The sequence below is a fragment of the Apus apus genome, chromosome 2 (assembly GCF_020740795.1).
Source record: "Apus apus isolate bApuApu2 chromosome 2, bApuApu2.pri.cur, whole genome shotgun sequence".
Lineage (NCBI taxonomy): Eukaryota > Metazoa > Chordata > Aves > Apodiformes > Apodidae > Apus > Apus apus.
In genome coordinates this window covers 47366495-47389353 of record NC_067283.1, presented here as the reverse complement: position 1 = coordinate 47389353, position 22859 = coordinate 47366495, and the positions used below count along the sequence as shown (strand labels likewise).

At 38.6% G+C, this 22859-nt stretch overlaps 1 protein-coding gene across 1 annotated transcript in view; it reads left to right on the top strand.

Annotated features, from left to right (window-relative positions):
* SUSD5 (sushi domain containing 5) overlaps window positions 1-22859 on the top strand; it is a 42841-nt gene that overhangs the window by 1639 nt on the left and 18343 nt on the right. The window contains exons 2-3 of the mRNA XM_051611622.1: window positions 6512-6689; window positions 19827-19945. Of these exons, the coding sequence (XP_051467582.1) occupies window positions 6512-6689; window positions 19827-19945 (297 nt within the window). The remainder of the gene's footprint in view (window positions 1-6511; window positions 6690-19826; window positions 19946-22859) is intronic.

Below are 22859 nucleotides of genomic sequence, written 5' to 3'. Positions count from 1 at the left end.
ATCTGAAGAATTGCCTTATCTTTTCAAGAGCAGTTCCCAATTTGTCTTATTGCTGTAGAATTAATGGCATCTCACTTGTTCCTAAACAGAAATCCTCTAAAAGAGAAGGGGAAAAAATGCTGGAGATAATTTTAAGGCAGAGTTTGTGACAGATTTTAGATCTCATTCAATGGCTTGTCAAATTTATTTCACGCATGGCAAAGCAATTATAAGAATTAAAGGGCAGAATATCTGAAGTACATTATAGTTGAAGAGCATTATTGTAATACTGTAGTTTCCATTTTTATGTAACATCTAAGTGTCATTGTGAAAAACATGCAAGTCTTGTATTAAGATGCTCTTCAGCACTCTCCTGTAAACCATCTGGCTTATTATACATTGATACAGAAGAAAACACTTTACATGAACTTCAAAATTTACCACTGCACGTAGTCTTATGTATTTAAGAATATCTGAGAGTATGACACAGTATTTCTTTTATAACAGATTCTGGTCTGATCCGGACAGGAAACCACTTTCTCATTTGTGTATGTTGTGGGTGAAAATACAATTGTGCTACTCTCTAATACATGCAAATGTGACTTAAGTTCCAAAGGACAATTCTGGGTGACACATAAGTATGTGTGTTTTTGTTATTTTTAACTTAAAGTAACTAACTATTTTGCAAACCACTGAAGGGATTTTGAACTCACCTTGTAAAAACCCTGTGAAATGTAGTCTGGCCCCTGTTACATGGGCGTAATTCCAAAACTGGTCACAATATATTTCCCTAAGGAAGACTTTTGCTTTATTATCTCACACACAAATAATGACAGAGAGCAGGCAATAAAACTGGAGACTGTAGAGGTCTGGTGAAGGTGTAAAGCCTCGCAGCTTAATTGATCTCTTTTGCCTACTATTTACCAGAGCACATATTGCTGTAGTGCAGGTAGACTGCAGAAAGACCAAGGTAAATGCCAAAATAAAAAATAGCTTTGTTTTGCTTTGTAAGGTTTTTTTACGATTGAAATGTGCTTGCTTTTAGCTGCTGGGGCCAGACAGACAGAGAAGGCTTCTCAAGGGCTTGCCTCTGCTCTGGCGTACCATGATGTGCCACTCCTGGTACTGCAGTTACTGGTGAATAACAGAGGCTATAGCAACGGATCTCAGTTATGCCAGTGCACATGCAGGCTTTTTAAAATGGCTTTGCATTTGCTCTGGGCTAGGGGAACAAGATGTGGCTTCATGCATCCTGCACAGGGGTCACCTGTGGTTTTTTTGGACTCCTTCATCTGTCTTTTCACAGCTGCTAAAATCTCCATACATTTGAACCACGGGTTTCTACAGAGTTTTCTGAGACAGAGCATGGCAGGAGAGAATGATGGTGGTTAGTCTACCTTACTAAGACACTCCTGAATTGAGAAAAACATGCTAACTGCAAAACCTTACTAATTGTTCCAGAGCAGAGTCGGTCTGTTGGCTGAATTTGGGTTATGTGGAAGACCTGTTGGTTAAGCCAGTCATCTGGTATTGACCATGCATAGTGACTGCTGAGGTTGCAAGCAGAAGGATCCTGAATGCAGAAAGCTAGGCACAAGTAGGTGAGGCTCTGAGATACATAATTCTGACCTAGGACCAGATATGTCTGATGTCAAAGATAGGAAAAAAATCTACTATACTCTTTTCTTTGGTTTGCTTTGCACCTTGTTTGTAAAGAAAAGGGGAAAAAATATGCTTTTTCTCTTCTGCTTTCCCTAGACACTTGTGTTTGAGTAGCAGGTGTCTGAGCGTTTCAGTCTCCCACACATGTTCTTGTATGCTGCAAAAATAAATGCATAAACAATTACAACTATTTGATCCTATAGCATGCAGTAAAATTAAAATTTAAGCTCAAACTGAATTTAGCTGAGTAGGAGCTTGAAGGTGACCTCCTACTTTTGGTGTTTTTCTGTTGATGTAATATTTTAAGCAATTTGAATCCAGTAAGACATAATTCACTTCACTTTCTCACAGAAATAAACTCTATATTTGTCAGCACTAAGCAGAATTGGTAATAACACAAATCTCTATCTGTAATTGTACAGTTTTACTGAACCCTCCACCCTTGCTATTACAATCAAAGCCATTGTTACACATGGCCATAGAAATGGAAATTAAAATGCTCTTGAAATATAGAAGCGATCTTCCCTTCCTTGGCTCTCTTTTACCTCAATTTGAAGTAAAAATAAATTAGACTCCACATTTGAACATCTTTCACTACATTATTTTTTGAAAAGTAGGAGGTTTAGTCCTTCAAACTGGTAGGTCTCATGCCACGAGACCAGCACACTGGACATGCCTTTTAAAGTGCTTTCATTTTTTATTATTTGTGAAAGACATTTTTATTTCAAAGTATATTTAGCTATGCAGTTTTATGTTGCTTCTTCAAGCATGGTGCAAATCCTGCTGAAGACATGGGGATCTTTGAACTAATTTCAGAGGGCTTTCAACCATGCCTGTACACCTCAGAAGATCTTGTTGTATCTGCTACTGTGTTAGAATAAATTAGTCAAATTCTGTCCTCTTGGTAACCAAGAAAATTCTGTTAATTCCACTGATATTCTTAAAAGTATGAAGAAATAGGGTTTGGTCTGGCTTTATTTTTGAAGAGTTCCACTTTTGCACTTCCATGTATCTGATAGCAAACAGATCTTCAGTCTCAAACACATAATAAGGTCCAGTGGTTAGAAGCTGAGTTTAGCAAAATTTGAAACTGGAAATAAGGTGGAGTGAGAGTAATGAACCATTGGAATAGTTTACTCTAAAGTGTGCTGTAAATTCTCCATTACTTAGAGTCATTGAATCATGACTGGATGCCTTTTGAAAAGACATGTGCTAGTTCAACCATGAATTTTTGGACTCAATGGTGGAATTACTGGAGTAAAATCTACAGTTTAGTTATGCAGGGATTAAACAAGGTGATAAAAGTGAATCCCAGAAGGCCCCAGATCTATGCTTCTATGGCTGTGTTTTCAATCAGAATATATTGGGGTACTCTTAAATAAAAATGATATTAAGATATTGCTGATTTACAATGTGTCAGTGCCAAACAATAATTAAAAATAGTCTTTTATCAATATATCAAAAAAGAATCAATATTCTGTAATAACAGTGATCAAATGATGGCAGAGGCTAGTAATGTGGTATAAAGTAGTAATTAAAGACAGACTTTGGTTTCAAGCCTGAATTTTTCTTCAGAACTATAAATCTTGCTATTAATTAATACTTGGAAGAATTATGTCTTATTTATCCATTGGAGTTAAAATTTTTTCACTTATTTCAAAGAGGAACCTTAAGAAACTTACTGTGACCAGGACATTTTTCATTCTGAACCTGCTAAATGCAAAATTAAGTGCATTAAGCCTCCTGAGAAAGACTCCTTTGCATGGATTTGTAGCTTGATCTTGAAACCAAATGGACTGGCTGTGTTTAAAAAGGCTTCAGAAAAGTATGGAGAGTTTTGGGAACAAATTTCCACACCACCTGTCCCATCATCAGATGATGGAAAACAAGCGTTGCAGAGCAGAAATGAAGGGAGAGAGTTGAGAGGGAGCTCAAATGGCAGTTCAAAGGTACCACAACCAAGGCATGCTACGATCTTCATCGACATAAACACAAAGACATGATCCTTCATCCTATGCCTTATGGAAATATAGAAGAGTCTCATATTTAAAATTGTGTATTTAAATCAGAAGGACAACATGTCTCAATTCCATCTCAGAGAGAAAACTGGTTGCAGCTACTCCACACTGTCATAAAGTGCTAGACAGAAAAGGATTCTCAACTGAACTTTTCAGAAACTTAATACCAAAAATTACTGTGATATCATCAAGGGTGTGAGACAAACCTTTTTAAAACCCCTTCATTACAACTAGCCAGGATCCTTAGATTTGCCGCTTTAAAGTGATACCGCTAATAAGTGAACCTTACTTGCTATTATATTTTCGAAGTAAGAAATCAGGCATAAACAGAGGACACATCTTAAAAATACAGCATATAACCATATTGTTTCTAAAGCTGTGGAGAAGATTCCCAGGTTGGTCTGGAAAGCAGGTTAGCCTTCTGTATCCACTTATGGCTAACCCGAATTTCCTATAAAGCAGTTCACTGTAATATTCCCAACCAGTAAGTCCTACCTGCTTTCCCTTAAAATTGATTTGACTACTTAATTTGGACATCCCAGATACCTTTTTGAATGTCAAGACTCTGTTTTGAGTTGGAATCTTCATTGTTTCTATAAAAATCACATGACTGTAAAGGTAAGCTGTCTCAGCCTCAGTCCTGGCCACCTAAACTCCTCTAAAAATGTTACTTTCTTGTGAAAAGGCTAAATGACAGACTTAATTTATTCTAATTATATCTAGATGGAACTCAATCCTAAATTACTTTCCTTTCTTTAAGTCTTCTAACTGAAATACTAATAACTGGAAAATAAGGGCTCCTGCTATGTCAAACTAACATTTAATTCAGATGCTGCACAAACTGGTCATATCTGTCGTTGATAACCCATCTCAATCCTGACAGTCAAATGGTGAAACATAGAATGTGGACAAGTTTTTTATTTGGGACAAAGCCTCAGTAAAGCATTGAATTGAATCCTTGTTTACCTTTTGAATTAAAGTTTTTCTGCAACTTAAGCATGGTTGTTTTAAACCATCATCTTTCAGCTTATATTATCTCTCTCCCTGCACCGCGCATACTGCGCTATGTCTATTCAAGGCTTTGGAAACAGCAGCCTACATTAGTCTCATGTTCATTATTTGGGACATTTTGCCAAGAATCCTGGTGTCTTGGTACTTAAGAGTGTAGAGGCTTGCTTTTTTTCACTGTTATGTGTAAACTCCACTGTTCTAATTAGAGTTCATGGTTTTGATTATAGTTGAGAATCAAGAGACAATATAGTCTAGTGCTTAGGACACTGATCTGTGCTTCTGGGTTGCAATTCTTGGTCAGCTACTGTTAACTGCTTGAGAAAATCACTCTGGATACTCTGAATTCCGGTTTCTTCTCATCCCTGCTTGTCCCCTTAATTTAAATTGCCATCTGCCCATATCAGGATGACTTCTTATTTTGCACATATATAATTCCCACCAAAGCAGGAATCTTCATCAGGGCTCATCTGCACTTGCTGCTAATGTAAATACAAAATACATAGTTACTTGAAATAAACTTTTCTTTTTTGCTTTTCCTCTAAGGACTATGATGCTTACAGTGAGTTAAAACTGTGCGTGGGTGAGAACAGAAAGCTGTCAGGTACCAATCTACCCTGTATCAGTTTCCAATATTTAGGATTAGATTCAGATTTCTCAATTTTTGAAATAACATGCAGTGGGGATCGCACTTGGTAGAGAATAAGGCTGAATTAGTCTTAAGGATTCCTGGTATTGGTCAGTATATCCTATGGGTGTGAAGTTAGCTTCAGGGTGAACGCTCAGTATGTGCTGAAAGCTATGCATTCATATAACCACTACTACTAAGCTAGTTTTGAAATAATACGTGTCTCCAGGCATTTACTGAATAAACAGTGCTTAAAAGTTGTCTTCCTGTACCTGCAAGCAACATTGATATGTACTTTTGAAATTTAGAATGTATTCTGAGGGATGTTCAGAAAGAAGACACTTATGGCAATGTAAACGTCAGCACTGTAAACTGTCTCACAGCTTATTTCTTTTTTCTGGAGACATCCAGCTAGTGTGTTTATTCCATAACCCAGTAACTTCTCAAGCTTCACTGCCAAAACCCCAACTGCCCTGTCCCAGTTGCCAAAACCTCTAACTTTCACCCAAACAGCTTTCACAGTGTTAGATAAATTACAGTAAAATAAACTGCACTGAAAATAAAAATAACATGAGAAATTGTTACGCTAAATATATTCTCATGCTCATTCAAAAAGAGCCTTCCATTTTGAAAAAAATTCTGTCTTTCCAGAAAGATATGAAAACAAGGTGGCTTTGCAGTGGCATTTAGGCACAAGTTGCCATGGAATTACGTAATTTTTATTTTAGAGGATAAGTATCAATCTATTTGTGACAGGGAAGACTGGGTGGCAATACTGGCTTTCAGATGTGCGTTATCTTTATAGATGTAGTTTTTAGAAGTGTAACTATAAAATGCTTACTCATGTACTCCAGTGTTAACAGCCTACAGGAGATGTTCTGACATTGTCTATATATATGCATATGAGAGAATATCACGCTTTCTCTCTCCAGGTCCTAAGCACAGACCTAGAGAGGCAAGCCAAGCTTCTCATGTGGACTAGGAATGAATAGGGTCTTGGCTATGTGCTTTTCTGTTGAACAAAACTAAAAGAAAAGCTAAGACAAAGGTACTTACAGTGTGGATAAAATCACTCATTCCAATAAGTTGATTGCTCATTAAAAAGAAATCACTAAAAGCAAGAAGACTGTATTTGGTGATAATTTGCAATATTTTTGTTGAATACATATGGAGTACAATACTATGACAAGTGACATGTCCTTTCTTGGTGCTGCAGGGAAAGTGTTTGCACTTGAGTCCAAGAACAACTCTCAGGTTCTGGATTTAGCTGAAGCTGAGAAAGCTTGTGTTGACCTGAGTGCTCGCTTAGCAACTGCAGAAGAACTGAAAAGGGCTGTTCTGGACTGTTCTTTCGCTGGCTGCACCACGGGATGGCTCGCTGGTGGCTCCACCGGGTAAGGACAACAGCATAACCCTTCTTGAAAAGGATGAATGACAGCTGTTGAGCAAGTTGTCCTTCTTGACTAAGAATATTACTAAAAACCAGTGGCCACAATTCAAACACCGTGATATATAGCCAAGTATAACACTCTCCCCACAAAACCGATATTGTACTGCTAATATTACAGAGATATAAATATTGATCAGGCTCGGATCACATATTTCACAGACTAGAAGTGGTTTCCTCTTCCTCTTCCTTCTCACTTATGTCATTTTGGCTCCTTTTCACCTGGCCTGTAGCATGGTGCTGGGCCCTAGAGAAGCTTCCTGGCCGAGGACACAGTGCTGAAGTTAGTGTCAGTGCTTCCACTCATTTCCTCATTCTCTACTCCACAAGAAGTTCAGCAAACTGAGCTTCTCATGGAAACCATGCATCTGTCTCAGGTATTTATGCATGTCTGAATAGACAATAAGAATGTTCAGATAGGTGCAACTTCAGACGTACCTTGATATGATAATGCAGAGGTGGTAGAGACTTTGTTGAGAAAGCTCACCAGGGAACTGATATTGTCACTCAATGTGCTGAATTGTATGACTTGAGGTAGCTCAGGTGACTCAACATGGCACAGGGCTGGGCTTTGCCTCACATTACAGATAGTGTTGCAAGATGTACTGACCTGCCACAGCCTCACCAGGAAGCACTGCTGCCTCTGTAGAGACCAGTTCAAAGCAGGAACGTAAAAGTGTCTTGTAGTGAAAACTGCTTCACTCTGTCGAACATAGTTTCTAATCAGCTCAAGTCAGCCTTCATGAGTAGTCCAGAAGTCCTAATGACTCTCAGTGAAGTTTAAGATTTTGAGAACAAATGTCCACCTAGGTGTTAGCTGTATGCCAGAGACAGCATGGCCCTGCCACCACGCTGCTTGGTTGTGGCTGATGTGGGCTTTCTGAACTCCAGCTAACTGATGCTCACTGCACTGGACCAAGCCTCTACATCCCAACTGCCCAATTTCTTCCAAAATGGAAGTCTTCACAGCATGCCTCAGGAACATGTAGACAGGCTTCAAATTTGACAAAGACAGCAAATAACAGAAAATTCAATTAAAAATAAAACACAACAAAATGGAGGAGCTGAGGGTCAGCATGAATGTCTCGTGTCACAGAAGTTTGGGCCATAAAAGGATTGCCCCTTCTCTCTTGCGCCTTCCCTTCAGCAGGCTTACCAGCTTACAGCCTTGATGTTATATGTGTATTTATTCCCCTGAGGTGCTTTACAAAGTTCTGATGAGTTAAAGGGTAATATCTGTTCTACTGTCAATGTTCAGTGGTGATAAGTTGTTTTTTTTAATCAAGATGCTGTTTCCAAGTTTCCAAACTTTAGCTTATTGTTGGACCTCGTGACAGTTACCAGATATTCAAGTAAGCGTTGGTGTTTGTGTATTTTTAGTGATAAAGTTTCCAAAGACAGAAAATTGCTGCTATTAATGAAAGATGGTATTTAAAAAAAGTTCAAGCAAAAGCAACTTGTTCTGGTGTTCCTTTTTTTTTTTTTTTTTTTTCCTGGTGAAAAAGTGTTTGAAAGCTCTCAGGATATAAGACAGTGACTTAAACCCTAATTTATTTATATTTTTCTAAGTCAGTTGCTGAGATGCCATGCAGGCTGAAGAGCCAGGAAAACTTCTTTAAGAAGTGCATGGCAAAGTTGTTGTAGAGGTTCTTTTATATAGCCTCTGTATTGTGGAAGTAAGGAATGATGATGGGTAGAAGAAATCATCCCTTGTTTTATCTAAGCAATACCACTAGTTAGTCCTGAGAAATCCTCAATTAATTACTGCAGCCATTGGAGCTACAACTATTAATAGACCAGTTGCAAACCTATCCCTGAATAGCTTCAATAGCAAAATTGGATACGGTCATAGTATTGTACACTTCACACCATCATCATACTAATGGGAAGGAAAGGAATATTTTTCATCCCTTCCAACTTTCCATGCTCCATTTGTCCAGTAAACCTGTTCTTCATATGGAAGTCTCTAAACTATTTATGAGAAAGGATTTTGTGGGGACACATCAGCATGCCATTTCTGTGCAGTCATCACATCTGACCTTCACTGGAGAGCTTCACCAGAGATAATAGTTCTTCAGAGATGGAATTTGATACTCTCTTCTCTGGAACTATTTTACCAAAGGTTGGGCAAGGACCAGAATGTGTGTTACTTGGTTTACTGAACTGGGTATTTTTGACTGTAGGGAAAACAAGGAAAGTGTAATGCTTAAAAAGGCTATAATGGTTTTGCCTTTAGTTACTGCATCTTTGGAGATGGAAATGAGTAGTTGAGTGCAAAGTGTGCAAATGAGACAAATTCAAGTTGGAGAGGCTCAAGTACAAGATAAAGATTTTCAGAGGGCTTTAGATGAAGGAGCAAAACAATGACAAATGTAGTTTGATGATAATACATACAGGAGGAATATACGATTTCCTTGAAAATATCTTACAGGGTTCTTATTTACTTCTGTCAGCCCAGGAAAGATATGAGGACATCACTATGGACAGCACAAAGAAAAGCTCTGTCAAACTGCAGCTGTAGTAAAAATGAACAAACAAGAAAACAAACAAACAAGCAAACAAAGAAGCTGCTAGAGTGTTTATGGAATGGGATGGAGATATGAAAAATATATATGCATATATATATATGTATAGGTCAGTGTAACACCCTCATTTGGAACACTATACTGTTACCACATCTGGAGAAAGATACTAAAAGAGGCTCAATAAAGGGCTCGAGAATGATTCAAGGAATTGAAAAGCTATTAAGAAGGGTCTCAAAATATTTTACAAAATTATTTAGTTTAAAAAAATATATTTACAGTTATCTAGTTACCCATTCAGTACTTTGGGCATTTACTTGTTAAATGGAAACATGACAGCAAGGAAAAGGATAGCTGGTGAAGAGCCTCAATCCACACTCAGCTGATTTAACACTGAGAAGGAAAAAGCAGGCTTCGCAGCATGGCCAGGAGGTTACAGAAGTATGAAAAAAAGGACTCTTCAGTGGGGACACTTTGTGTTATTTATCATGATGGACCTTCACATCTCTGAATGTGATGGCATAGCTCAGGGAGAGAAGTGACGACCCCATATTTGCCAGGTCCAAAACTGTTCATGGCTTTATAGGCTGGATCTAAAACCTTGGATTCCTCCCAGCAGCTGACTGGCATCCCATGCAGATCACAGAGCTTTAGTCTAATCTTCTCCCATATCCTCTTGGACTCTCTACATCAGAAAGGAGATGAATAGGAGGGAACATGATAAAAGAAGTTCCTCGTTTCAGGAAGAATGTGGTTTGGTTTTTTATGTGGTGCCTGGAAAGTATCCCAGTCTTTTCCCTGAGGAGAAATGGATTAGACACTGGCAGTAGAAGTAAACACAAACAAATGATGTGAGTGAAGTCATTACAGTGTTGCAGGTTTTCTGACAGGCTTTAGTCTTCCTTTCACCACATAGACTTAAAACTGAACAGGAGCTCGAGCATAGATGTAAGGACTTTTTCACCTCTAGATCAAATTTCCAGGTTTTGCACAAGTCAATGATTTGTTCACTTGTGGTGCCCATTTTCTGGTCTCAATGAATAACTGCAGTCCCTAGTAAATATATCCTAAATATACTCCTATATTAGGAATAAATAAACTCCTAGTAAATATACCCACTACTGTTGGCTATTGTGTCATTATTATTATTATTATTATTATTATTATTATTATTATTATTATTATTATTATTATTATTATTATTATTATTATTATTGCCAAATCAGAGCCTAGATACCCTTGGGAGTTTCTTCTGCTACAACTGAGGCAGCATGATTGTGTTTATACTGCCTGCTGTCTGGGCTGTACCTCTTATGTGGGCAAAGAGGAGAATTTGGGCTGAAGAGCTAGTCCTGTTTGGGTGACTATGTAATTTCTGATGACTGCTATGTAAATATATATCCGTATGGAGCTTTGCATAGAGACTGAGATTGTAATGGGACATCCTCTGTTGGATCCAATGAGGTTGTGGTTGCCCAGCTCACTCCAACCTAGTTCTACCTGACCCTTTGCAGTGACTCTTGCCTGCTCAGCTGGTGGTCATCTCTTGTCAGAAGTGAACAGGGTGGGCAACCAGCTACTAATTAGGGTTTTAAAAACTATTATTTGGCAGAGAGTGATGGCGGTGGAAGAAGACACTAGTCTGCTGGTGGAGAAGACCACGTTACACTCTGTAACCCACTTCAATCCCTGCAAACTGGGATAAGTCCAAGCAGCAGGTCTTAACAAACATGTTTCACTTCAACAGATACAGGATGGAAATTGCTTAAACCAATTTTGCCAGCAAATCCAAAGAGACAGAAAAATGGAGGTTTTGTGGTTTGAGCAGCCTGGGGCGGAACCTCTTTCACAGGCATAAGGGGATGTTTTTGTCTTCTACTTTCAGTTGTTCAGACCAACCCAATTCAGCGTTCAGGGCCGTTTGCACAGGCAAGTCACTGGCAGGTCCAAGGGCTTGGGCACTTTTAGAGAAGAGCCACTGACAAGTAGATATGGGTAAGAGGATAAAGGGTGACTTCTTCCAACAGCCCAGAAGTAAACCATTTACAAGTCAGTCCTGACATGTGTAACTTATAAAGCGTTTGCGCATTGTAACATTTCAGGAAATGAAACATCGTTAGGCAGGTTTCATTTCTCAGATGAGCCCTGATAGCTGTTTGTACTAAAAATGACACTCCCATGACTTATTTGCATGTCAGACAAGTGAGTCAGTAAAACCAGCAAGAATTCTGCCAGAATACAAATGAAAAAAAGGTGGGAGAGTTCTCCAAAGGGCTCTCAGTGCTATCTTTTAAATTCAGATGTCATACTGGAAAGCTTTGTCTCAAGTCCTTCAGCACTGGGCAGAGTGTCCTGTAGAGTCTCAGGTTCGTTTCTGGGTTTTTGAAATTTGGAAAGTGAACGTCACACATGTTTTTCTTGTGATCAGCCCTGTGCACAGAGTATTAGAAAGCAGCAATTTATTTTAAAAATTGTAAACATCCTCAACAGCTTGTGTTAAGCTATTAATAGCAAATTTACTCACTCCCATCACTTTTCTAGGACTGAAAACCGTCTTATTTCCTGTCCCATTCCTTGTTTGTCTATGGAAGAATGAATCCATGTATCCCTTCAATAAGGGCTTTGAAGCTCTGCAGAGACTTCCCATTCTATGACAGACCTTCTGCAGTGCTGTCAACCTGTTCCTTTGCATGAAATTGCCCTGGGCTGGTTCCTACCCTGTCCCTGGAGGATTTATTTCAGAGGGGTTAACTCTGGAGTGAGCAAGCAGAGTCAGCTAGAATAAGCCTTGCTGTGGGAGTCAGAAGACCGGTTCTTTTCTTGGCTGACCACAGACCAGATGTTTGCTGCTAGGAAAATTACTTCATCTTTATTTTTCCTTCCTTTTGTTAGCTCTTTGGGTTTTGCACTGACTCCTATTGAATGCTTCTACAGTGTCAAACACAACAGGGGCCCTCACTGCAGATGACACCAGTGGGAAATATAATAATAAGACACAGAAATGACATTTCACAAGAATACCTACTACTTTTTCTGCCTGCTGCGTAGGATTTGCCTAGCACCTGGCAGTAAGGTAATAACAGCCCATTTCTTGGGAAGAAAAAAGCAATATCCCAGGAATGAAGTAAGGGCCAATCTCTAACCCTTGCCAGTCATCTGTGTATATAAGTAAACCCTTGGACTTGTGGACCCTGTGAAATCTATCCAGGTGTACAAGCTATTACAGGCCCTCTTGCTTGTTTGCAGAGAAGCAGTCCTAATGATATGTCAGTTTGGCAAGCTCTCTGTTTTATTTCAAGGCTGTGCTCTGCTGCCTGATGCTAATGCATGTGAATTTGCTCCCAAACATGAGTATGAGGTAGGTCAGTTAATATCTTTCAAGAGAAAAATCCAGACACAGCTGACAGGACATGGTCCAATTCAAAATGCTGAAATTGCTTATGAAATTGTCTGAGGAGGTCTTGCACTCTGAAAGGCCTTCATGTCACAAACTCTAGTCCCACAGCTGATGTTGTGCTCTGCTAGCAGATGACTTTGTCTTCTCATTGTTTCTTGTCAATCATCTCAGAAAGTCTCATACAGAGAAAAGTCCAAAATAATTGTGTTTCAGGAGTAGGGATTTCTACATGAAGCTCAGTCAAAAGACTTGAATTTAATGTATGGACATGGCCAGTTTTCTCTGAGGAACAGTATCACCGAGCAATGTGAACATGAGCCACTTTGCACCAGCACTGGGGGGGGTGTGAATCTTCACTTGGCACAAGCTGGGAAAGCAGCATGGGCAAAGTATGACAGCCACGGTTCTTGTAAAAAAGCCCAATAATTGAAGCATTTTTTAGAAAACATACTTTCTCAGGAAAAACATTATACAAAAGAAAATGTGTTTTGGATGTATTTTCTAGGACAAACACCCAAACCACCATCTGCTAAACTGTAGCATCACAGTCCTCAGAGCAGCCATCTACGTAGCTGGAACTCGCACTTTTAAATTGTATTTATACTAGGAGGGGTTATTTAACAAACTTTGAGGGCTTTTAGCAAAACATGAGCCAACTTTGGCACAAGCGGTGGTGGTATGCTAATGAAATTAGTTAATGCCAGAAGGTTAAGAGTTATTGTTCAGACCAAGGAAAATCACAGTATTGAATGGGAGGGTAAGACTGACTTTCGAGATGGAGTAACAGAAGTGGGCTGTAATGTGACAGTGTTACATGAAGATGAATATGAATTTCTGCCTTAAGCTAGCAGTTCAGCTAGGGAAGGAGGAGCAGGAGGAAGAGATGGGTGTAGTCACAGAACGCAGGTTGGCAGTTAGCCTGTCATAAATTAAAATCACTCACATAAAATTTGTGAAAAAAGAAAAAGCAGTCCTCCAAAAAGACATCCAGCAGCTCTTCCAGGAGAGAGAGAGCAGTACTGAAGGACTTGAATGAGGCACTCACAAGATACAACCGGCAATCGTGCAGAGTAGTTCTTGGCTTCCCAGCTTGGAAAGGATGAGTTCAGACCAGGATCAGTCCAAGAAAGTGCTTGTCTTATCAGAAGTAATGATAGGTGAACATTTAGTCTGCCTAAGCTAAATCAGCCTTATTTCAGTTCAAAATTTTTACACCTTGTCCTACCATTGCAAACCCTTGCAAAAAGCTCCTCCCCAGCTTTTCTGTAGCCCCTTAAGGTACTAGAAGGCCACGATAAGGTCTCCCCAAAGCCTTCTCTTCTCCAGGCTGAACAGCCCCGACTTTCTCATCCTGTCTTCACAGGAGGGGTGCTCCAGCCCTTTGATCATCTTCTTGGCCCTTTGTTTGGATTCGCTCCATGTCCTTCTGGTGTTGTGGGCTCCAGAGCTGGACACAGTACTCCAGATGGGGTCTCATGAGAACTTCACATATTTTGCTCTTTTATAAACATCTCTGTAATGTTTTGTCCTACCTGAAAGCCTGTTGTCTGAGAATTGAGCTTCTTCGTAAATTACTTACATTTGGCAACTTTAGAGCCCTTGGATAACCAATCAAAAACATCTGTTATGAAAGGCATGGATTAAAATGGAGCCCATAAAATTAAACGGGGTAAAACCAACTTTCTAGTGACACTTGACATGTCTTTGAGCAGCCAACTAGTACAGGCCAGGAAGCAACGCGATTCTCCGCTGCATGTGTTACAAATGCTCAAATTATATGTATATAGTGATATTATAGTAAAATAGCTATATAAAACCTTTCATACTAGGCTACAGTATGAAATTCTGCATGAATGGGCCATATTTATTTAATGAACAGAGGCCTTACTATTTCAGTAGTATATGTGCAATTTTAAGCACAAAAGGCTGCATTTTGGTGTATATTTTTAAGAATCTAAAGGATATTGGTTCTGCCTTGGTAAGACCTCCTTTTGACATTTCCAGTGGCAGTATTGCTGTTGGAATGTCTTCATGTCACACTTAGCAGCTGCTTTCTTTGGGTCATATCCAGCCAAAATTAGCCTCTATAGTTCCCAGTCAATGGACTTTCCAAAGCCCACCTGTGCTCCCCTTCATTTTCTTCCCTTTGGTAATCGTGAACATGTCATTTATATTTTATTCCTCATCAGAGGCAGCTTTATAATTTGCAGTTTCCCAAACTACAGAAGGGAAAGACTGAGAATAAAAATCCTCTAGTTTGGCTTCCAGAGTACTGTTGTTTTTTATTTTCTCTCACCTAGTTACTGAAGCACAAGAGGTGAAGCTGACCATGGAAAAAAATTAGCACAGGTTGTTAAAGATTTATCTTGACTAAGGAAAGTGATGAAGTTTTTAACTTTCTAATTAGAGGAAGGTTTGTTAGAGTTATGTTATGAAACAGAATTTCACATTGCCTTAGCTAATACATTGATGGTGATGTTCTTCTGAGTTCAATATATTCATATACAAGTTCATGCTACTGTGAATAAATGTCATAAGACCATTCTGACTCAGTTCAGCAAATTTATTGACTAAGACTACAAAATTTACAATTAACTGGCAGATTAAGTAGCAACTACAAAATATCACAATCCCACCTACTGGTTTCTGTGCTGATAGATCACACCATGTCATTTAAACCCAACTGTTAAGTCCATATGTTTTAACTTGGGTTTACTAAAAAATTCTCAAGTATTACAAAATTGCTATGAAATTATCTTAGAAAGTAGAAGTACCACTGGATACTACTATAAACAAAACACATAAATTATATATAAATGTTATGTGTTTATTATATATCTTTATTAAGCATGCATATTTACAATATATAAAACTAGATGTCATTCATATGGCTCGAGTATATAACTACGATATATTTAATAATATATATTACATAATGGTGTATTAGGGCATATGATGAAATAAATACTATCCATGCCAGCTTTTCTGCTGTTTCCTTCTCTGGACAGAGGAATTAGGAGAAAGGAAAAACATACCAATTACTCATTGGTTACACAATAGATCAGGAATAATTTAACCAGTGCAACAGTTAGCGGAAGGCTTCTAGGAAGTCTTGTTCATATGTTGTTGTGCTATATTTTAAACTTCCTCTTCATATGTGCTCGTGATAAATGCAGTGTCTGAGCCATAGCGCAGGAAAACGATCATCAACTTGACTAACCTCAGATCTTTCTTTGAGGGTAGGTACAGAGGAAGGCGTGTTAATTCTTCTTAGTTGGATGAATTGTATTGTACAGCAGGAATTAAGCTGAGGTTCAATATAGTGCAGAGTCTCTGTGGTCTCTCACTTGAGAGAGAAAATGAAACAGGTTGCCCTTCTAGGCTGGGTATCAGTGGGCTGAGAAGATTCTCAGTAGTTTTTTGCTTGGCTTGGCATGGCTTGTCAAGGAACCATTAGGAACCCTCCCACTTTCCATCAGAGAGCAGGGGCTGTTTTCAACACCACTAAAACCCCTCCTTTACCAACTACATTTTTGCCTTACTGGTAAGTGTATGGTACTTACAGTCTATAGCCATAGTATGTGAAATTAATTTTTATGCTGTGATTGTGAGTCTGTGGCGTGTGTATAAGAGTAATTTTCAGAGCTGTGTGGATGTTTCCAGCAGATGTGTATTAAATACAGACGGATGATGGATGATCTGCAGTCTGAACTCAGTATGTTTCCTCTGACCATGTCTACTTTCATAAGATCTCCATAGAAGTAAAACAAAAATTGCATCTATTTATTAAATGTGAGGTACAAAATTGTGCATTACACTGCTCTAAGGAATAGATTACAATGTCTGCTGAGGCCAGGTTGGATGGGGCTTGGAGCAACCTTGTCTGGTGGGAGGTGTCCCTGCCCATGGCAAGGGGGCTGGAACTAGATGATCTTTAAGGTCCCTTCCAACCCAAACCATTCTATGACTCTATGATTCTATAAGTAGTGAGCAAGTCTGTTTAGGTTCACTTATTACACGAAAGTAGCAACAAATAGAATTAAATTTTACTACATGATTCTATTATTCTCAATGGCTGGGAAGGCAGATAAATCCCTGGAAAAAGTGCAAAGTTTGTGGTGTTCTCTCAACAAACTAGATGACACATTCACACAACCTCTCAGCGGGGTGCTGGAAACAGGACAAAAAAATGTACAATTTTTTGATTCTTATTTCAGCATGGCAGTGCTGCTGCTGAAGAAATTTTAAAATATATTAAAGTCTGAATTTATAGCCATTTTTCAGTCCTTAAATAAAAGCTATAACAAATATAAAAGCATCAAACACTACCTTTTAGAACAGAGAAAAAAGTGTACCTCTATTTAATCTGCAATTAGAGATGAGAACCTAGCATTTTAGGATTTAGGTTAACATATACCCAACCTCAAGAACCCAAAGAAAAGAGACCATTATTGTATATTTGTAGTCATACCTGGAGTCCTACTGGCTGCAAAGAGACTATTTCTATGCCAGAGGTGTTACAGGTCTGATCATTAAACCCACTACTGACAAATGCTGAGCTCTCTTGAAGCTCCTTTCAGCAGCAGTAATAACATCTTACTTGCAGGACTGAGCTCGTGGTAGGAAACTACTGACAGAGAGGGAGGAGTGGGGGAGACAGATTATTTTCTTTTCTTCTATTTTTTGTATGTGTACAACACATGATTTCTTTCATCTCAGAAGAATGGCATTAGAGCATTTGTGGTTTTAATCAGATCTAATTTCATATTACATAAATCAAAATGAAATTAATAAATGGAAGATTAATGAGGATCTAGTCTGTTTTAGGAGAAAAGAAATAGACAGGAAGTACAATTTTTAAACATAATGTAGGAAAAAAATTCAGTGAGCAATAAATTTTTAAAATCTTACTGTCGTGTAAAGTCTTTCATTATGTATAATGTTAAAACTATATGCATCACCTTTATAAGTTTGGTCTCATTGGATAGCAGCCAAGAAATGCTCTTAAAATTAATTAACTAATCAATATCAACTACAAACTTGTAATTAATTGTAAAATACTTGGGAAAAAAAAAACAAACCAAGAAAAATTTGCTCTGCAAATACAAAATCTTACATGTGAGCCAGGTATCCTGTTTTGGAGATTACCTGAATTTCAGTGCTTCGGGCAGAAGCAAAATATATGAGCTAGAAATTGGAATAAGAAATCTGAAAATAAAGATAAGAGTTTCAAAAGTAGCTTCCAAGTATCAGGGATTTTATCCCTTGACTGAGCATAGAAAGGAATGTGGCTGATTTTCAGACACCAGGATTTTATGATGGCAACTATCTTCAAAACTGTTTGTTTGTTAGTTAGTTTTTATTAAGAGTCTGAATTCTTACGTACAGAATTGCAGGTGAAAGGCAGAAATTTTTCAAGTCCTGTCAGTATCTGTCTACTCAGTGTTGAAAGGCATAATTGATCCAGGTACCTAAGTGAGTGAGCAATTATTGGAAAGATAAAGGTTGGTAAGTCATTTTTTGAAGGGAGGTATAATTGTTCCATTCAGTTAGGACTTCTTAGACCTTGTGGAACAATATGTGAATGCACACAAAAATTTTCTAGTTGATGGCCTGATTTTCCCAGTCATCTGAACTCATGTTGGCAGATCAAGTCACTTTTGTCTAGGTGTTGAATTACTGACTCAAAGGACTTGGACTTTAAATGCATTAAATTCTAAGAGAAGTTGAAATTTAAACTTGTATGGACAATATTGTCCTTCAAGTGACCCCCCCCAAAATCAATGTAAGGAAGTTTTCCTTACAAAAGAAACATATTTGATTTGAAATCATAAGAGGCTTTCGGTAGACGATAACATCATATTGCTTTCCTCAGCAAAAGTGTGGTAGGAACCACTCTGGTACATACGTGTGACCACCACCATATGGCTGGTTTCATATTGCTTTTGTTTGTTTATATTAAAAGAACACTAAAGTTGCATATTTAACTGCTGAAAAGCCAACACATGCCAGAACTAAGATGTTCTGTACAATCATAATTTAGTCAACCTCTGTAAATCAATTGTTATATAGTACTAAAGTGCATGACCAAATACTGGTTTTCCACTGGATCTTTTCTACAGTCGGTGAGTGGCCAGTTAGTGAACATTTATTTTATTCTCCCAATTGAGTGCAGGACTGATGGCAAAATTAGTTCAACCATTGCACAATACAACATGATAAATTTCCCCCACTGGAAGGCTTCCTCTGTGGAATGCATTTTTGTCTTGCTTTCTTTGCTGATCGTGCAGCACTTCTATAAACCTGCTGTCCATAAAAAATAAAACTCCTACCACTAATATCCAGCTGCAAAAAATTGGGCTGAATTCATTTTCCCAGCCTTTGTAACCTTCAGTGTAACAGTAAAACCAGTGTTTTCTACAACAAACTGTCTCTTATTTGTTAGTTTTAGGCGGCCAGTACAGCTGAGAGAAGAGATAGTTAGTAATCTCTTACTTCATGTTCAGCATCTATAGAGTTGTAAAACCAAACACAGATCTATTACCTTTATTCACACCTATGAAGGGCAACAGGGTGGATTAAGTACAGCAGAGTACCAAACCAGAAGAAAGGGAGTTTACAAAAAGGTGTGGAATTGCTGTTAAAAAAACAAGATAGCAGTTTTCCTTCCAAGAACTCAAGATTAATTTTCTGAGCTTGCTTCTGTTAGCTTTGGAGCAGTTAACTATACAACTTTAATGGTCTTTTTATGTATAATGATAATAAATTGTAATCTTTCAGACCAAATCTTGAGTTTTCTATTAATTTTTATCCCAGTGCCATTGGTGGGAATCTGCATTGTTGGAAAGTGAGAGCAGAATATGACCTTAAATACTCTAGGACTTGGTCTGATATTTAGAAGTGTTAGAGAATACAATAAGATAAACATCCTTTATTCCTTTCTATGCCTTGAACTCATCTACAGCAAAAGTTTTAAAAATTACTTTTAATTCTCCCTTGGCTTTTTTTAACAGTTCTTCCCACACTAACGCATTATGTGTTGACACTTAAACAGTTAAGCTGAGGCTAAAGCCTGACTATTGTGACAAAAGATGCCCAAATTTCTCCTGCATGTACAACTCTAGAAGATTTCTGATTATTTTTTTCTTCTTCTTCTCTATTTTAGGACAATTATATGCAGAAAGACGGGCAGCAAACAGCAGAGCGTGAAAGCCATTGATGTTAAAATTGAAACCAAGCCCTTTATGAATGACCAATATGATGCTTTTTGTGTAAAGGATGAAGGTCAGCATGGATAAATGCTATTGAAATAATGCACAATCATCGCTGTCTTGCAACATTAAAAGTTTTGCCTTCCATTTTTCTGCTGCTGAGAGGCAAAGAGGGAATGTTAAGTAATAAATCTTTATAATAATCACCCACTAAGTGAGCCAACTGCTGCAAAGATGTTAGTTGCAGGAAATAAATTGCATTATCTTTTGTCTTTGCTGCAGTTTATCAAGCTCAAGCAGCACTGGTGATTTGGAAGAACCCATTTTTGTGTCCACAGGACATACTTTATGGAAAATAATAGATCTGGCACCAATATAACTGAAATGCCTGAAGCATCTTCCATACTCAGCACTGAATTTAACTCATGTAAACTTCTTTTTTTGTTAACAAGTATAAATCAGCCAGCTAGGGACTATGACATATCACGGATGATTCTGAAAACCAAATTATTCCAACTTAGGTTGATGCTTAAACTTTTTGATATTCAAATGCTGAAACCTATAAGCAAAGATAGATTCTGAAGGCAAAAAGTAAATTGTTACTGATAGGCAGGTTTGTGTAAAGTTTGGGAACCACTGAAACAGATGGTTGATGTCCACAGTGAAATTTTGCATCTCATTTCCAAGAAAAGCAGGGACAAGAAGATGGCATTTGCTGAGAGGCAATAAATTCAGTACTCAAGGGGACATTTTGATAAAAAGCCAATGGCAGCAGAGGGAATGAAAATGTGGTTGAAGTGAAATGTGGCAGAGGAGATGTACATGCAATGCGCACCCGGTCATTCAAAATTTGCAGTTTGACTGACCATCCTGTCAAGTAACACTCATGACATCAACCCCAGGCTCCGTGCTGCTATGAGCGATGCCAGTTCTGTCACCCAGTTGCTAATGTTGTCACACAAGCACCTTTGTGCTTTCTTCCATGCTGCTCCTCACATATAGGAGCAGCTCCCTGTAAACATCTGCAAAACTCCCTCATTGTCTTCCTTCAAATCTCTCTTTTGTCATCATCCCCCCCTCAAGAAAAACCTTGCAGAGGGTGGGACAGCTGTGACAGGCTGAAATCATTGCTCTGGCCACTACTGTTCCATTGTGCCCTTGTGCTCCCCTGTCTGTCTCCACTTGCTGCATCTGAGCTTACACGTAGATTCTGGATCTTGGGGAAGGACCTGTTTGCCTTTTGGATTTGGTTACTGCTCAGAGTAAAGGGTCAGGAAAGGTAAAGATAAGAAAGTAGTCTGGCAATGCTTGTTGGAAAGGAACACTACATAGGACTCAGAAACTGCATAGTTAAAACTCAGGGGAAAATTTTGATTGTTTGCAAAAAGGAGACAATTTATGAATAACTTGTTTTGTACAAGGCCTGGAGTTTCCTGATGACAGAATGTGATGATCATGCCAATCCACTCATCAAATAGTCCTACACAGTGAAACATTTCTGTATGACAATAAGGTCCCCTCTTCTTTAAATGTATAAAAATTTTGGATGCAGAGTTGATGTTTAAATAGAAAGGCCTAAGGGAAGTTGTGTGGCAGAGTGTGTTGGTATGAAAACAGCAAACAGTCTGTGTGTAACACACAGTAACAGACAAGCAGTCACAAAGCAATTGACTGATGAAAGAACATTCTACACCTCAGGGATGGCACTTTCAGTTTTGGAAGTAAATATCCAGCAAGAAGCAGCAACAGCAAACCCTGCACCACAGGCTCAGACACAGTTTATCTGTTCTGCTGTTTTGTACATGAGGCTAATTACTGCACAGCTAGGTTATGTTTAATTAATTGTTTCTTACTTACAATCATAGAATCACAGAATCACTACGGTTGGAAAAGATCCAACCACCAACCCAATACTACCATGCCAACTAAACCATGCTCCTAGGTGTCATGTCTACAGGTTTTTTGAACACCCCCAGGGATGGTGGCTCCACCACTTCCCTGGGCAGCCTGTTCCAGTGCCTGACCACTCATTTAGTAAAGAAATTTTTCCTAATATCCAATCTAAACCTTCCCTGGCACAACTTGAGGCCATTTATTCTCATCCTACCTCTGTTTACTTGGAAGGAGAGAACACCCACCTTGCTACAACTTCTTTTCAGATAGCTGCAGAGAGTGATAAGGTCTCCCTTTAACCTCCTCTTCTCCAGAATAAGCAATCCCATTTTCCTCAGCTTCTCCTCATAAGACTTGCTCTACAGACTCTTCACCACCTTCTTTGCCCTTCTTAGGACTCACTCCAGCACCTCGATGTCTTTCTTGTAGTGGGGGTCCCAAAAGTGAACACAGTTTCAAACCCATCTTAACAAAATGGGCAGACACTCAGCAGCTTTCCTGCTTCACCACACTTGGCTGAGGTCAGCTAAAGGCTCAGGCAGACTGGCAGGGTGAGGATGGACAGAAGGAACAGTCACATCAGCCTTCTCCAGAAATTAAGTCGATGGTAATAACTATTCACAACTCTACTTTCACTTCTCAGGGTTTTGTAAAGGGAATCTCAAACCACCATGAAACTTCTAATACAACCATCACAAAATTCCCCTCTTAGGCCTTGATTTAGAATTAATCTTTACTCAATTAACATTTGGCTCTTGAACGACTTCAGTCAAATTGCTTATCATACACCTCAGCATGCCTCAACAGCCAGGGCAGCAATCACAGCCTGGAAACAGATCTGTGTGTGCTTACAGGATCAGGCTTTTACAAATAAAAATCCGGAAGAAAGAATAGGTGGAGGGTTTTTGTTTTGTTTTGTTTTTTTTGTTTTTTTCCTTCTGAAATGGATTTCATTCTGTATACCCAGAAGGATCAGAGCAATCTTTCATACTAAGAGTTATGTTATGCAGGAAATTTGTACTAAGAGTTATATTTAACAGGAAAAGATGTAGCTGAAATGTTTTATGAATGCTGTGAGTATAATTGCAGTTTTC